The sequence below is a fragment of the Hoplias malabaricus genome, chromosome 1 (assembly GCF_029633855.1).
Source record: "Hoplias malabaricus isolate fHopMal1 chromosome 1, fHopMal1.hap1, whole genome shotgun sequence".
In the NCBI taxonomy this organism is placed as follows: domain Eukaryota; kingdom Metazoa; phylum Chordata; class Actinopteri; order Characiformes; family Erythrinidae; genus Hoplias; species Hoplias malabaricus.
Window position 1 is genome coordinate 29,069,827 of NC_089800.1, and position 14,398 is coordinate 29,084,224.

Consider the following 14,398-nt stretch of genomic DNA (forward strand, 5'->3'; position numbering starts at 1 on the left):
GAAAACATTCTAATGTGTTTACAAAGACTAAACGTCAATGAAACAAAGGGTCTCTGTTTGATATGATAGCTAGGCTTTCACTGTCTTTCATGAGTCAAAGTTACAAATGAGTTTCTGAGATCATTCAAACAATGAATAAAAATGTACAGAAAATTTACACTTCAGCCACATACAACTAACAGTCATTTTTTTTTCCCTCAAACACACAGTTCCACATTAATTGACGTGGATATTCTGAACGTAAACAAACCAGAGAGAACAGCACTTAACCACAATTGGCAATGTTGTCTTTAATGTCAGATGTAAGGTAGCTGAATGTGAACAAAGGACACAACGCGAAACAATTGCCCTGGAGGTTGTCCTCGAGCTTCATCCTTGCTGCCTTCCTCAGGAGTTTACCTCAGCCCTCACTGGACCACTGCTACACTCCATTTAATGACTGTTGCAAGGCTTACCCTCATTCATGGTTTGGAAAGTCTGAACACTCTGCCATCTTCCTCCCACCAAAATATGAAAACAAAGAATGAAACAGGAACTTGGAGGGAGGTCAGACCAATGAGGGATGTGTATTATGTGACCAGGAGAGTGAACACAGACTATGGATGTGACATGCATGAGTTTTGATTTGATACAAGTACAATTTTATTTTAATCTTTAATCTCCAAACAACTGTAGGCTATTGTGTGAAATATGAATCAGAATATCATTATGCATTTCAGTAGAGCAGTAGTTTAGATGCCACAACTGCTGTGATTAAAACAGTGTTAATACTACAGTACTTAGGGTTAGGGTCAGGGTTAGCATGATCTCATAATACGGATATTAAATTAAACATGCTCTATCTGAGTTGTGTTCTTGCCTTGACCCCAATGATTCTGAGAAGGCTCTGGACATAATGTGAACTTTAATGCAAATACATTTACAAAAGATGAATGAACAAAAATCCATGCTATGACCTGCCAGGTCTGAGAACCAGAGAGAAAGAATAAAGTGGAGAAAAAAATGAGTTGTTATAGTTAAATAAGCCCTTGGCTATGACCCACTAAAGCCAGTATTAGGTGACATGAAACAAGACCACATTTATGTGTCAGAAATATTATAATGATATTTCTTTCTTAATATTTTAAAAACACAGAGAAGCACATTTTCTTGAGAGCTACAAAATATATAAACATGTCATGTGAACTGAAAAAGAATTTGTTCTCATTAATCACTCCATCTAAAAAAAAAAAACCCTTTTGTGACATTTATCTTACCAGGAAGAAAATAACTTTAGTCAGAGAGCTTACTTCATTAGACACTGCTGAGGAGAAACCCAGATGTAAATGGTGAGTTTTTCACATAAAATAAACATTGATGAATACCAATGCTTTGGTTTTTATTTGTAAATATATTTACTATATATACCATGCAACTAACAAGAGACTTTTTCAAATGAGTATTTGTGGTTACAGTATTTGTGCATATTCACAATGAACCTTGTCATCGTTATATAACCAGCAGAACCAGTTTATTGAGTTTTAGTTTCCAAAGTTCTTCCTTATACTTGGTTATTGCTTTCATGTAAGGACCTTGTAAAAAGTTTTGCTTTGTTTCTAAGGTCAATGTTAATTATTTCCAGTGGACTGAAAGGAGAGAATAATACTTCTACAATGAGTGATTTAAGGGAGCCAATCTGCAGTTCTGTCAGTGGATGTAATAGGTAAGAACATTTTTTAAGAATATAGCCATATATCAATCATTAGCTATTTTGATGGTAGTGATCTGTGCTGGTGGTGGTTATCTTTCCAGTAAAGTTCAAAAATTAAAATCAGTCTCCTGAATGCAGAGCTATGGACTTTTAAGAGCGAAAAAAGAATGCAAAACCTAGGATTAGGGTTAGGTTTATTCAGGGTTTGAAATGGCAAGCTTGTAGTTTACTTTCAACACTGATCAACCATAACATTATGACCACTTCCTTGTTTCTTCAGAGTGTAAAAACAAGCAGGTGGTTATAATGTTATGGTTGATTGGTGTATATTCATCTGTATAACAATAGGTCAAGGAATACTCTTTTTTTTATCATTTGATCTATGTTTGATTTTATTGTCCAACTTTGGTGTGCTGCTCTGTGATTAGTTCCAGTTTTTGTAGCTTAAGTATTAAATATTTAGACCAAAATAACCCAGATATAATATAACAGAATGGTGCATTCTTCAGTTCATGTGCTAAAAGAAAGGTATTGTCTTTGACCTGAAGCGGATTAGATGAAAGGTCATGGCATTAGACAGTTGAGATACACTCAAAATCAAAACACATTGCCCTTTATGATCTTGGAACTTCTTTTTTACCTTTTTTGTAAATGTGTCCCACATGTTTTCTAAAATATATTTAGACTTTTGACTTAACAAAAGCTGCTGGAAGTAAAGACAACATTCCACACATAACTTTTAAACAGTTTAAACCAGTCTGGTGAGGCCAGCCATACAAAGTAGACAGAACTTTCACATTTTTAATGGATTAAATGTAGTGTGTATGGCCTAATTTGTTAATATATTTATTTGTTCATGTTCATAAGCAGATCAGGCTTTTACTTGAAGCTTTAACCCAAATTTCTGAGCAGCCATGGAAAATTTACAAGCAGTTGAATATAGTGAAACCATTCTTTGGTGATTTGTTCTATAAACAAAAAGCCATAATACTATATTCCAGCAAATGACAATGAGGTTTGGAGAACTTCATTTCTTTGGTCAATAATATCATATGTATTGTTGTCACAACACGTTTCATTGGTTGAATGGAAATCTATGTCTATATGCAAAATACATATGTTCAATTTGTCAATAATGCAGTTTTCAGCCAAAAAGAACCAGTTCACTTGTACCCAGTGGTGTGTCTCTGGAGATTGACCAGTCCATGCAAATGCAAAACAATTACAGTGGAAAACCTGTGCCACCACCCAAAAGGTAAGAATAAATTTACAATAAATTTGACTAGACTTGACCAATGATTGGCTGTACACAGAATTCATGTACAAAATGTATTTAAACTGTAATGCTCAATGTGAAAAATCATCTATAATAGTTTGATTCCATATAATAAAAATTATTGAGGAAATTGTAAGTAGTTTGTTATCCCTGTCTAAACTCACTGAAATTTTTGATGCCACTTATAAAATATAAACTGTCTGATCTGCACCAGTTTCCTGAAAAAATCTAATTCATCTGAGCCCAGCACTGTGTCTCTAAGAAGTGACAGATCCATGCAAAACCCAATCAATTATAAAGGAAAACCTTCACCACCTGAAAAAAGGTAAGACAATGTGGTATTTCGTTATCCATTAGTTTTACTGTACAGGCATCTAACCCTAAACTCTCCAAATGTCTAAACTCAGAAGTAGCAGGATGCTCTTTTACCCGTAGAGTTACAATAACCTTCTCCCAGAAGAGATTAAAATGCTTGATCTGGAAAAAATGTTTGCTTACATAAAAAGCACATTGTGTGGCATTAGCAAAACAAAAGTGATACAAATATATGCAATGCTCCATTTTGCTGTGTATGTACTACATTACTGAGATCTTACTGAATTGTATTGTTATTATATTCTTTAAGCATTTTTCAACTGCATGCCATTGGCTCAGCTTGGCAAAACTTGACGTGCTTTTCCTTGGTTGCTTTTCCCCCACCACAGCTCCCCTGCAAATTATAGCTGGTGACATTCCAAAATTAATTTCTAAAGGGAACCATGTGCTTAGAAAACCACAGCGATGGAAGCAGTTACATTAGGCGTTGTTTAATTTTCATTTATTCAAATTATTTATTTATTTATTTATTTATTTTATTACTGAACATACCTCCATGCCCCATGATCAGAATTATTTTGCTGCTGCACGTTCACCCCTCTCACTGAATTTTTTAATTGGCCATTAATCCAAGGGCCTTTGAACATCTTCAAGCAAGCACTGCATAATTTTGCAAGCTACAGTTGTGAATCGGATAAAAACAAATATGATCACTGCTGCAATTTGGAGATTTTACAGCTGGTGAGTTTGTTTTAGAGGTCTGCATTTTGCTGAGTTGAGAAGACTCTCCCAATCAGCAGTCTGCAAGGTTTGCACAACAAGCTTAGTCCCTACTCTACACACTTTGAACCAGTTGCAAGCAGATACTAAAAAAGTATTTGGTTCCAGGGATAATATACAAGATTTGCCTAATGGAAACTCAAAAGTGCTGAGCTGAGTCATATAGGGACCATGCAGTGGAAAAGCACAATTTTATAACCATTAACTGGATCTTCAACCTAATTTAGATGTAAACTTTCTCCTAAAATTGTACTCCATTACACTTTAATTCTAATTAAATTTTTAAAACTAACAATACTATTTTCTTTTATGACAGAATTGAAACAAACAGATCCAGATCACCTGTGCTTAGTTGTGTGTCTTTAAAGAGTGACAGGTCCATGCAGATACCAATCAATTATAATGAAGGACTGTCATCACCAGAGAACAGGTAAAAATCTATCAAATATAGTCTTCCCAGTATCTCTGAACATAATCTTATGGTCACCCTAAATCTATTTAATTCTATATCATAATATAATAATAAATTCACCAAAAAGATCCAGCTCATCTGCACCCAGTAGTGTGCCTCTGAAGAGTGATAGGTCCATGCAAATACCCAACAATTACAATCTTATTCTCAAGTTTATTCTCAAGCTTAATTTTACACACTTTTTTCAATTGCAAACTATATTGATTAAACTTTATAAATCATACTATATATTTTATCATAGACTTCAGCAGAATGGACTCAATTCACCTGCGCTCAGTGTGTCTATAAAGAGTGATAGATCTATGCAAAACCCAATCAATTATAAAGGAATATCTTTACCACCTGAAAAAAGGTAAGATGTGGTGGTCTTTCATTATGCATTAGTCTTACTTTGCCGGCATCTTAAAAAATGTCTTTGTTGTTCTATTTAAAATATTCATACCATGCCAATTTTGCAACAGTTTCCTTAAAATGTCCAAATCATCTGAGCCCAGCACTGTATCCCTGAGAAGTGACAGGTCCATGCAAAACCCAATCAATTATAAAGAAAAACCTTCACCACCTGAAAAAAGGTAAGACATGTCAGTCTTTCCCTAAACTTCAACCTAAAGCTGGTCCTTGGGGTCAATAGCTAGTCCTTCTAGTCCTTTTGTACTAATACAGCACATATTTTGACGTGTGAAACAGTGATACATGTTTTGGTACTTCCTATGTCTCTGGTACTAAAATTAAAAAAATATGATGAATCTATTTGTGTGATACATGATGAAGTTTTGTGACAGTGGTTCTAGTCAGAGTGTGTAATTTGATTCACTGTAGAAATATAGCAACAATAATTTGAGAAGATCTTACAAAGTTTACTGGAACTTCAAATAAAATACCAGTTTTATGTTTTCATTTGAAATATTTTGTCTTTTTTTTTACTACAGTTTTCAGCTGAAAAGATCTAATACCTCTGTGCCCAGTGTTCTGTCTCTGAAAAGTGATAAGTCAATGCAAATTCCAATAAATTATGAAGGAGAGCCATTGCCACCAACAGAAAGGTAAGGACACATTTTCCTAATAATCTAATATTAGCTCTGAGAATGAACACATATGATCTGAAGATATATTTCATTTTTCAAATTTGGGAAAAGTGTCAAATGTGGGAAAATATTCAATGAAACTGATTTTTAAGAAAATAATCAGTTAATCATACACCGTGAAGGAAAAATACTCATTACTTTTAATGTCTTTTTCCCTCTCCAAGAAGCACAAAGGATCATTTCAGGACTACTGAACCAAGAGACACCAAAATAAATACCATCCTCTGTGAAGACATAAACCCCAGGGAAGCACTGTGAGGAATAACTGAGATTTTATAATATATAACAATGAAGAACATTAAATATTTTATGAAAACATTGCATTTGCTCTATTTGGACATAATGCTAAAATACTACTTTCAAATTTCAAGTAAAGTTTTCTAAAACTCCATTTTATTTTACAGGCATGACTCAAATACCCTGGAGGTACCCAACGAAAAACTAAAATTCAGTCTTAGAGAGAGGTATCAGCACTTATTTGAGGGAACAGCACAGCAGGGAAGCCTTGTACCTCTTGACAGGGTCTATACCAAACTATATATCACAGAAAGTATGAATGAACAGTTTCACTCTCTTCATGAGGTTGGCCAGATTGAGACATCACTAAAGATTGTAACAGTGGACAAGCTAATCAAATGCAAAGACATCTTTAATCCATTACTTGGACAAAGTAAACCAAGGACTGTGTTGACAAAAGGAGTGGCTGGCATTGGAAAAACTGTCACTGTGCAGAAGTTCATTCTGGACTGGGCTGAAGGTGAAACAAATCAGGACATCCACTTCGTATTCCCACTTCCATTCAGAGAGATGAACTTAATGAAGGATAAAACCTACAGCCTGAATGATCTTCTTCAGCACTTCTTCATACAAGAGTTTGATGCAAGTTCATCTGAAATTACAAACCATTCAGTCTTCATTTTTGATGGTCTGGATGAGTGTCGCCTTCCGTTAGATTTTCAGAACAATGAGAATATCAGAGATGTGACAAAGGCAGCCTCAGTAGATGTCCTGCTGACCAATCTCATCAAGGGGAATCTGCTTCCTTCTGCACAAATCTGGATAACCTCTCGACCAGCAGCATGTGGCTGTATCCCCACAGAATGTGTTGATCGAGTAACAGAGGTACGAGGATTCAATGATCCACAGAAGGAAGAGTACTTCAGGAAGAGAATTAATGACCAAAGCCTGGCCAATGGTATCATTACCCACCTGAAGTCACTGAGGAGTCTCTACATCATGTGCCACATTCCAGTCTTTTGTTGGATTGCAGCCACTGTTCTGGAGAGAATGGTGGTCGACTGTGGTTGGGAAAACATGCCAAGGAGTTTAACTCAGCTGTACACACACTTCTTGATCACACAGATCAACACCAAAAAAGCAAAGTACTCTGACAACAAAGCTGTGGATCGGGAAATGATTTTCAAGCTTGGGAAGCTGGCCTTTGAGCAGCTTGAGAAAGGCAATCTGATCTTCTATGAGGAAGACCTGACAGAGTGTGGCATTGATGTCAGAGAAGCCTCTGTGTACTCTGGAGTGTTCACACAGATCTTCAGAGAGGATTTTGGTTTGTTCCAGAGGAATGTATTCAGTTTTGTGCATTTGAGTATTCAGGAACATCTTGCAGCTTTATATGTGTTTTTGTCATTCCACAACCACAACCAAAATGTGCTCAGTCCTCAACAGGCCAGTGATTCTGAAAAAACTGTAACAATGGAAAAGTTGCTCCAGACTGCAGTTGATAAAGCTTCTGAGAGTGAAAGTGGTCATCTGGATCTCTTCCTCCGTTTTCTCATGGGATTTTCATTGGAGTCCACTCAGAACATTTTGAGAGACCTGCTGATAGAGAAAAGTAGCAGGACTATAGAGACAAAAGGCATCATTGGCTACTTAAAATACAAAATCAGACATAATGTCTGTGCCCATTTGTCTGTTAGATATTTCCATTGTCTGAATGAGCTTAATGACAGCTCTCTTGTGAAGGAAATCGAAATCTTCTTGAGGGACAGAAACCAAAATGAGGAAAATCTCTCTCCTGAACTCTGGTCAGCTCTGGTATACATAATACTCACTTCAGATAAGAAGCTGGATGTGTTGGAACTTCGAAAATATGTAAAGTCGGACAAGGGTCTTTTCTGCTTGCTTCCTGTGATGAAGTTGTCTGAGAGAGCCAGGTAATTATAAAAAAAAAAAAAACAAACCCAGTAACAAATATATGAATGAACAAATTTTTTGGATACACTGTAAATAATGTCTGTACATTTTACAGTAAGAAACTGATAACAATGACAGCAAATGACTGTAAACTCTAAAAAGGTTGAAAACAGTTTCTGTAACAGTGAAATACCCTAAATAATTTTTTTGTAATACTTTTGTGTAATACTTCCACAAATTTTTGATATCCCTTTACTGTGAAAGATACATTATTTCACAGTTAAATGTACAAACCATTATGGGCAGTAGAAGTGTCCAATGACTGGGAGGAGCTGAGACCCATCAGGGAGCTCCCAGCATGCCTTGCTGCTCCATAATTTCTGCGATTTTCAGAGTTCTTTTTTAATCTCTTCATTTTTGATTTTGGATTGCATTTGGGTGATTGTTTTTTGTGTGTGTGTTACTGTGCATGTTGTGACAAGATGTGCATTGAAAGTTCACCATCAGCCTGTGTTCTGAGTGCTGGAGTGTGTCATCCAGATTTATTTGCTCCTTTTGGCAAAACCTCCTTTTAAGGACTGAATATAGGATGTAGTATGGCTATATGCAGTGTGGCTATATCTCAGTCTTCATTCTTTCATTTGTCACACTATTTAAGTGAGTTTTTCTCTCTCTCACAAATATGTTTAATATTTGCAAGCTTGGTTATATCATCATTTCCAATCCCTTCTGGCCACAAGTCTTGCCAGGTATCTATATGATTCATAAGAAAATATGTTGTGAAAGTGGATGATAACTATGTTCAGAGAAGCAGGCTTGAGACTTGAAGGTCACGTGCTCAAACTTTGCTAAAAATGCCCTTGAACAAAGCACCAAAAAACAGAAATGTTCTTTTGGTGCAGAGAGTGGCTTCCCGATGCTTTAGGTGTGAGATCGTTGCTCCAATTGTTGTGTGTATTTGTGTGTGTGTGCGTTTGTGTCTGTGTGTGTGGTAACTGCCAAAAATGGGTTAAATGTAGATATCAGCTATCATTGTAGATTTGAACAATGACCATAAAGCAATGATTCACATCATTAGTAATTACATAACTATATGAAATAATTACCATGGTTCAGATTAAGCAGTATTGTATAATGTAGTATACACATTTGGCAATTGTGCATATGTACATTTAGTAAACAAATGGTTTAATAACACATAGATTTGTGCTCCAAATACTCCTACTGTTGTACAGTTAATATAATTCATATCTTTAACAATTTAACAAGATATTTAACTATTAACTTGAAAATGTACTGTTGTTTTCAGCGTTCACATTTGCTCAGATGGTGCAGAAAATCACCTTTATCCACCATGTATAATCAACCCTAAACCTATGCTAAGACTAGCCCTAACCAAATGAGTTTCTACTGTTTATATTCATACTATACACTGACCAGCCATAACATTATGGCTGCCTCCTTTTTTCTACACTCTTCCCTCAGCTCCACTGAAAGTACAAGAGCAATTTGTAGTTCTGCAATTACAGACTGTAGTCCATCTGTTGCTCTGCATTCTTATCTGTTCTGTGGTGTTACTATGTATGTCCATAACATTGAAGAAAGCAGTGAATGGGGACAAGTATGCAGAGCAATGGATACACTACAGTCTGTAATTGTAGAACTGCAAAGTGCTCTTGTATGCTCAGTGGATCAGATTGGGCATTGAGTGTAGAAACAAGGAGGTGGTCATAATGTTATGGCTAATCATTGTAGGTATTGATTTTCTACAATTTTGTTACACATGAAAATGCCACCATACATACAAAAGTAAAAAAATAATCCATGAAGAATTTACATTAAATGTAATAATGTATGCTAAGACGGTGTGTGAGGACTTTGATGTGTTCTTTCTTTGTCCACATGGGTTTCCTCTGGGTGCTCTGATGTCCAAAACACATATGGTATGTGGACTAGCTATTCTGCAGGTGTGAATGTGAGAATGAATGGTCAGTGTGTGTCACCCTGCAATGAACCGGCACTATATTTTAATGTAGGTTTAAGATTGCAGTATTAAAATTTGTTGTATTTATCATTGCAGGCTGAATAACTGTAGGATCACAGCGAGAGGTTGTGCAGCACTTGCTCTAGCTTTTTCTTTGCTCAAGTCAGTAAAAGAAATAGATCTCAGTCACAACCACATCCAGGATTATGGAGTGAAGTTGCTTTGTACTGGAATTACATCTCAGCACATGGACACAATGCAGTATGTTATTCATTTTACTCAGTGAAAACTATATGATTTATGTAGATTTAATGTGGATGAATATTAATATTGCTGTGTGTGCTGATAAAAACATGGGAATATTAATTTAGTATAAAATGCATATATTTAAAAATTATTTAGTTATCATTTGTTCAGTGCTGCATAATTTGCATTGAGTTTAAATGGTAGGATTTTTTCTTCTCTCTATAGGACAAAGACTTCTGCAACTGATAATAAAAGTGCTCTCGCTTCAGTCCTGAGTAAAGTGCCAGCTTCTGACACTGTGGATAACTTAGACAAACTGCTTCAAAATTTCTTAGACATAATAGAAACGTATCATAATATTAAGGAGTTCTCTGGACTGATGGGAACTCCTTGTGTCCTTGAGATCTTAAGGTAAATAAATAGGGTTACTTGGGTAATTTCAACATCATCCAATCAATGTTCACTTGTAAATGTAAATGTAAATGACCACTTTTATGCTATTTTCAAAATGCATCCATTCATGTAAAAACTTATAATCTAAACATATAATTTGTCATATAATGTCTGCTGATAATCACAAATCCGGTCTCCCAAAATAGATAAATACATGATGTGTATTATGTGTATTGTGTATATGTGACTAAATGTACATATTTGTAATTTATTTGTCATTTATATATCTTATGTCTACAGGTTGAAAAACTGTGGTCTTACAAGTGTTGGCTGTCAATTTCTTGCATTAGTTCTGAGTTCAAGCTCCTTAAACCTGACAGAACTTGACCTGAGTCAGAACAACATAGGAGACTCAGGAGTGGAGGTGCTATGTGATACTTTACAGAAAGTGTCACATAAACTGGACACACTAAAGTGAGTTATAGTGAATGTACTTAACAGGTCAAAATACATGAAGGGAAACATCAAAACACATAATTCTGTCTTCTATGTAGTATTTAGTGTGCATTGTTTTTAAAGCAAAAATAAAACTGAAACAAAATTAAAAACTGAAATTAAACTGAATTGTATGTAAACTTAATGGTACATATCTCCTGCTGAAACAGGATATTTGGGTGGAAAATAAAATATTTGGGTATATTTTATTAAATTTATTCTATTAGTTTTTAAAAAGAAGATAATTATTACTCAATGAAGATGTCTTTTCAGTTTTTATAGGGAAGGTTGATAAATGTAAAATGTAGTTTTCCCTTTCATTTCTGAAATAAAAGAATGTCCAGGGACTTTTGATTTATATTTTCATTCTTCTTCAGGATGAATAATTGTAAAATAACAGAACACAGTTGCTCAGCTCTGGCCTTAGCACTACAGGTAAATTCAGCCTTGAAAGCTGTCTCCCTGAATAATAATGATTTACAAGATTCAGGAGTAAAGCTGCTTGCTGCTGGACTGGAGACTCCCCACTGCAAACTCGAGTCACTTTGGTAAGCATGGTCCCCGATAATTTATATTAGTGCTTGAGAAATCACAATCATTATTAATCAGTTCAGTTGTTTAACACAGATTTACTGGAATTAAATTATTTGTCTCCTTTTGTAGGCTTTCGAATTGTAACATCAGATTAGAAGGTTTTATATCACTAGCATCAGCCATGAGGACAAATCCTTCTCATCTGAAAGTTCTGGACTTGAGCAAAAACCGACCAGGACTTTTAGGACTAAAACTGCTGTTTGCTGCTCTGAAGAATCCACAATTCAAACTTGAGACTCTAAAGTTAGTATTGTTACCTGTGTGTGTGTGTGTGTGTGTGTGTGTGTTTATGGATGTGTTTTCATTATCTTTATAATCTTTAGGCTAAATGAATGTGGCATCACTGAGAAAAGCTGTGCAACTCTGGGCTCAGCTCTTAACTCTGAGTCTTCAAGCTTAAGAGAGTTGGACCTGAGTATTAATGATCTCCAGGATTCAGGAGCCAAGCTGCTTTCTGTTGGACTTAGAAACCCACACTGCAAACTACAAAAACTTACGTAAGTTCATTTAATTTTCAGTATATACTCTGCCAGTCTTGCATTCTGCACTCTGTGGGGACTCTAGAGCCTAGACTCTTGGCCAAGAACTGCCTGCTACTGCAGGAAAAGAAATTTGACTGACATGCAAAAGAACCAATCACAAGTCTGCTATTTTGTCATGACATGGAGGAAGCAGATGGCTAATTAGAATGCAAATGGAAGAATCCTGACCATGAGGCCAACTTAACACATTGAAAGTATCAGATTGTCCACCTACTTGTGGCTGGAACTTCTGTGGCTGAAACTAATACTCTGCTAGCACTTAAAGGCAGCAATCATGATATTAATCAAAAGAATTTATAAAATTCTGAGGATGTTTGATCATCATTTGCTGCTCTCAAGTCTGTTTCCAAGCTCAAAACCTGACAGATTTCTCAAATACACCATGCAATCTTCCATGTGTTGATGTCATAGCATAAAATAAAGATTGTTTAGTAATAAACAAATGTTGAGAAATATCTTGCATCATACAAAGTCATGGTTGATTGCAGCTGCGATCAGACTTCAGATCAGAAATTCACTCTGTGATAGTCTGATCTAAAACCTTTGGCATAGAAAGTGCAACAATGAAGCACATGATATTACATGATTAAAGATCAGTGACTCTACTGTATGACCAACAAACAATTTTATGATTGGTCATGTTGGCTATAATGCAAAATTGTTATGTATATTTCAAAGTGTAAACCATTTTATACACAAAATAATAACATACATTTTTTGGTTTGATACTTTGCATTGTATAACCATTTCTTTGTAATAATTTCTGTATGAATTATGCTGATAATTAAAATGAAAAATAATGGAACATGCTGCCTTTTCTTTAGGTTGTACAAATGTGGTATTTCTAAACAAGGCTATGCTGCTCTGGCTGAAGCTCTGCAATCAGAACCCTCATCTCTGAAAGACTGCTGTGTAGTGGACAATGAGCCCAAAGGCTCCAGAGAGCAAATTATATGTGATACAGGATAATTCACAAATCAGATGTACTCAGAAAAGTGACTGGGCTAAATAACTAAATAAATAAAATAAATAAGTAAGTAGTCATTCATTATCAGTAAGAGCTTATCCAGTTCAGGGTCGCAGTGGGTCCGGAGCCCACACAGAATCACTGGGCGCAAGGCAGGAACACACCCTGGAGAAGGCACCAGTCCTTAAAAGAGCAACACATGCACACACACACACACTCAGACACTCACACCTATGGACGTGTTTGAGTCCACAATCCACCTACCAATGTGTGTTTTTGGACCGTGGGAGGAAACCGGAGCACCCAGAGGAAACACACCAAACTCCTCACAGACAGTCACCTGGAGCAGCAGTTGAACCCACAACCTCCAGCTCCCTGGAACTGTGTGACTGAGGCACTAACTAATGTGCCACCATGCCACCCTAAATAAATAAAACAAAAAAAATAAAAAATAAACCCACAAAGTTTTCAGTTATTTCAGAAGGATTTTAAATAGGCTAGCTTAATTTATCCCAGTTCAAGGTAAAGGCATAATGACTGCAGTAATTATGAGACATTTCAGGATATCTATTATATTGGAAGTACTGAATAACTCCTCAAAACTGTTGGTACTGAGTAAGTTGCATTGCATGCACTGTGAATGTGCAGCTTAAGTTAAAAAAGAGCCAAAGGTTATATGACTTCATTCTTTTCTTTTTGTTTTAGATGTTTTTGGCATATATGAAAATGAATGAGCACTGAAGTAACAGTACTGATGCAGAACACCGATGCTAAATAAAAACACAGTGAAAATAAACTTAGACAAGAAATGTAATTGTACAAAGAGCAGATCGTTCTCCTCACATATAGACCAGAGTAATATAAGTAAGTAAATATACAAATAGTTGTACTTTTTTTTTATTTAAAATGTTCCAATGTAAATTCAGCCCCCTCCAGGGTGTATTCCCGCCTTGCGCTTAATGATTCCAGGTAGGCTCTGGACCCACCGCAACCCTGAACTGGATAAGCGGTTACAGATAATGAATGAATGAATGAATGTAAATTCATCATTTATTTACCTGTATATAACTGTAAATGCAAATAATTTCTATTAAATGCCAGTATGATTCAATAACATAGAAAATAGACTTCTAAGGATTCCTTTATTTATTTTAAAGTTAATTCAACAAATCCCTTCCAGTAAACACCTGTGTTCCCGTTTCTGTTTATAATAGATTTCATCATGTTTATTTCTTTACATTGCATACAAAAAAATAACAAAATATATTTTGTGCATATGCATTTGAAGAATAAATTAAATCTAAAATGAAACCTGACCTTTTTTTGTAATAAATTTCTATAATTTTAAAGGATATGGTGTGAAATGTGCATGTTTACACTGAAGAGAAAAATTAAAATTTGTCATTTT

The 14,398-nt window shown here is 35.5% G+C and overlaps 1 protein-coding gene across 2 annotated transcripts; it reads left to right on the top strand.

Moving 5' to 3' along the window:
* The first annotated feature begins 1,294 nt into the window (after positions 1 to 1,294).
* On the top strand, positions 1,295 to 14,227 carry LOC136687175 (NACHT, LRR and PYD domains-containing protein 3-like). Of its 2 annotated transcripts, none has more exons than XM_066661463.1 (17): positions 1,295 to 1,328; positions 1,601 to 1,702; positions 2,832 to 2,945; positions 3,181 to 3,291; positions 4,378 to 4,491; positions 4,775 to 4,885; positions 4,995 to 5,105; positions 5,463 to 5,576; positions 5,783 to 5,872; positions 6,023 to 7,789; positions 9,850 to 10,014; positions 10,225 to 10,410; positions 10,693 to 10,866; positions 11,265 to 11,435; positions 11,551 to 11,724; positions 11,805 to 11,978; positions 12,848 to 14,227. In XM_066661463.1, the coding sequence occupies exons 2-17, from the start codon at positions 1,605 to 1,607 to the stop codon at positions 12,990 to 12,992; spliced, it is 3,819 nt and encodes a 1,272-aa protein (XP_066517560.1). In that variant the 5' UTR covers positions 1,295 to 1,328; positions 1,601 to 1,604; the 3' UTR covers positions 12,993 to 14,227. The 2 variants fall into 2 exon arrangements, with proteins under 2 accessions (XP_066517560.1, XP_066517569.1); XM_066661472.1 differs by having other exon boundaries at positions 5,786 to 5,872.
* Positions 14,228 to 14,398: the final 171 nt, after the last annotated feature.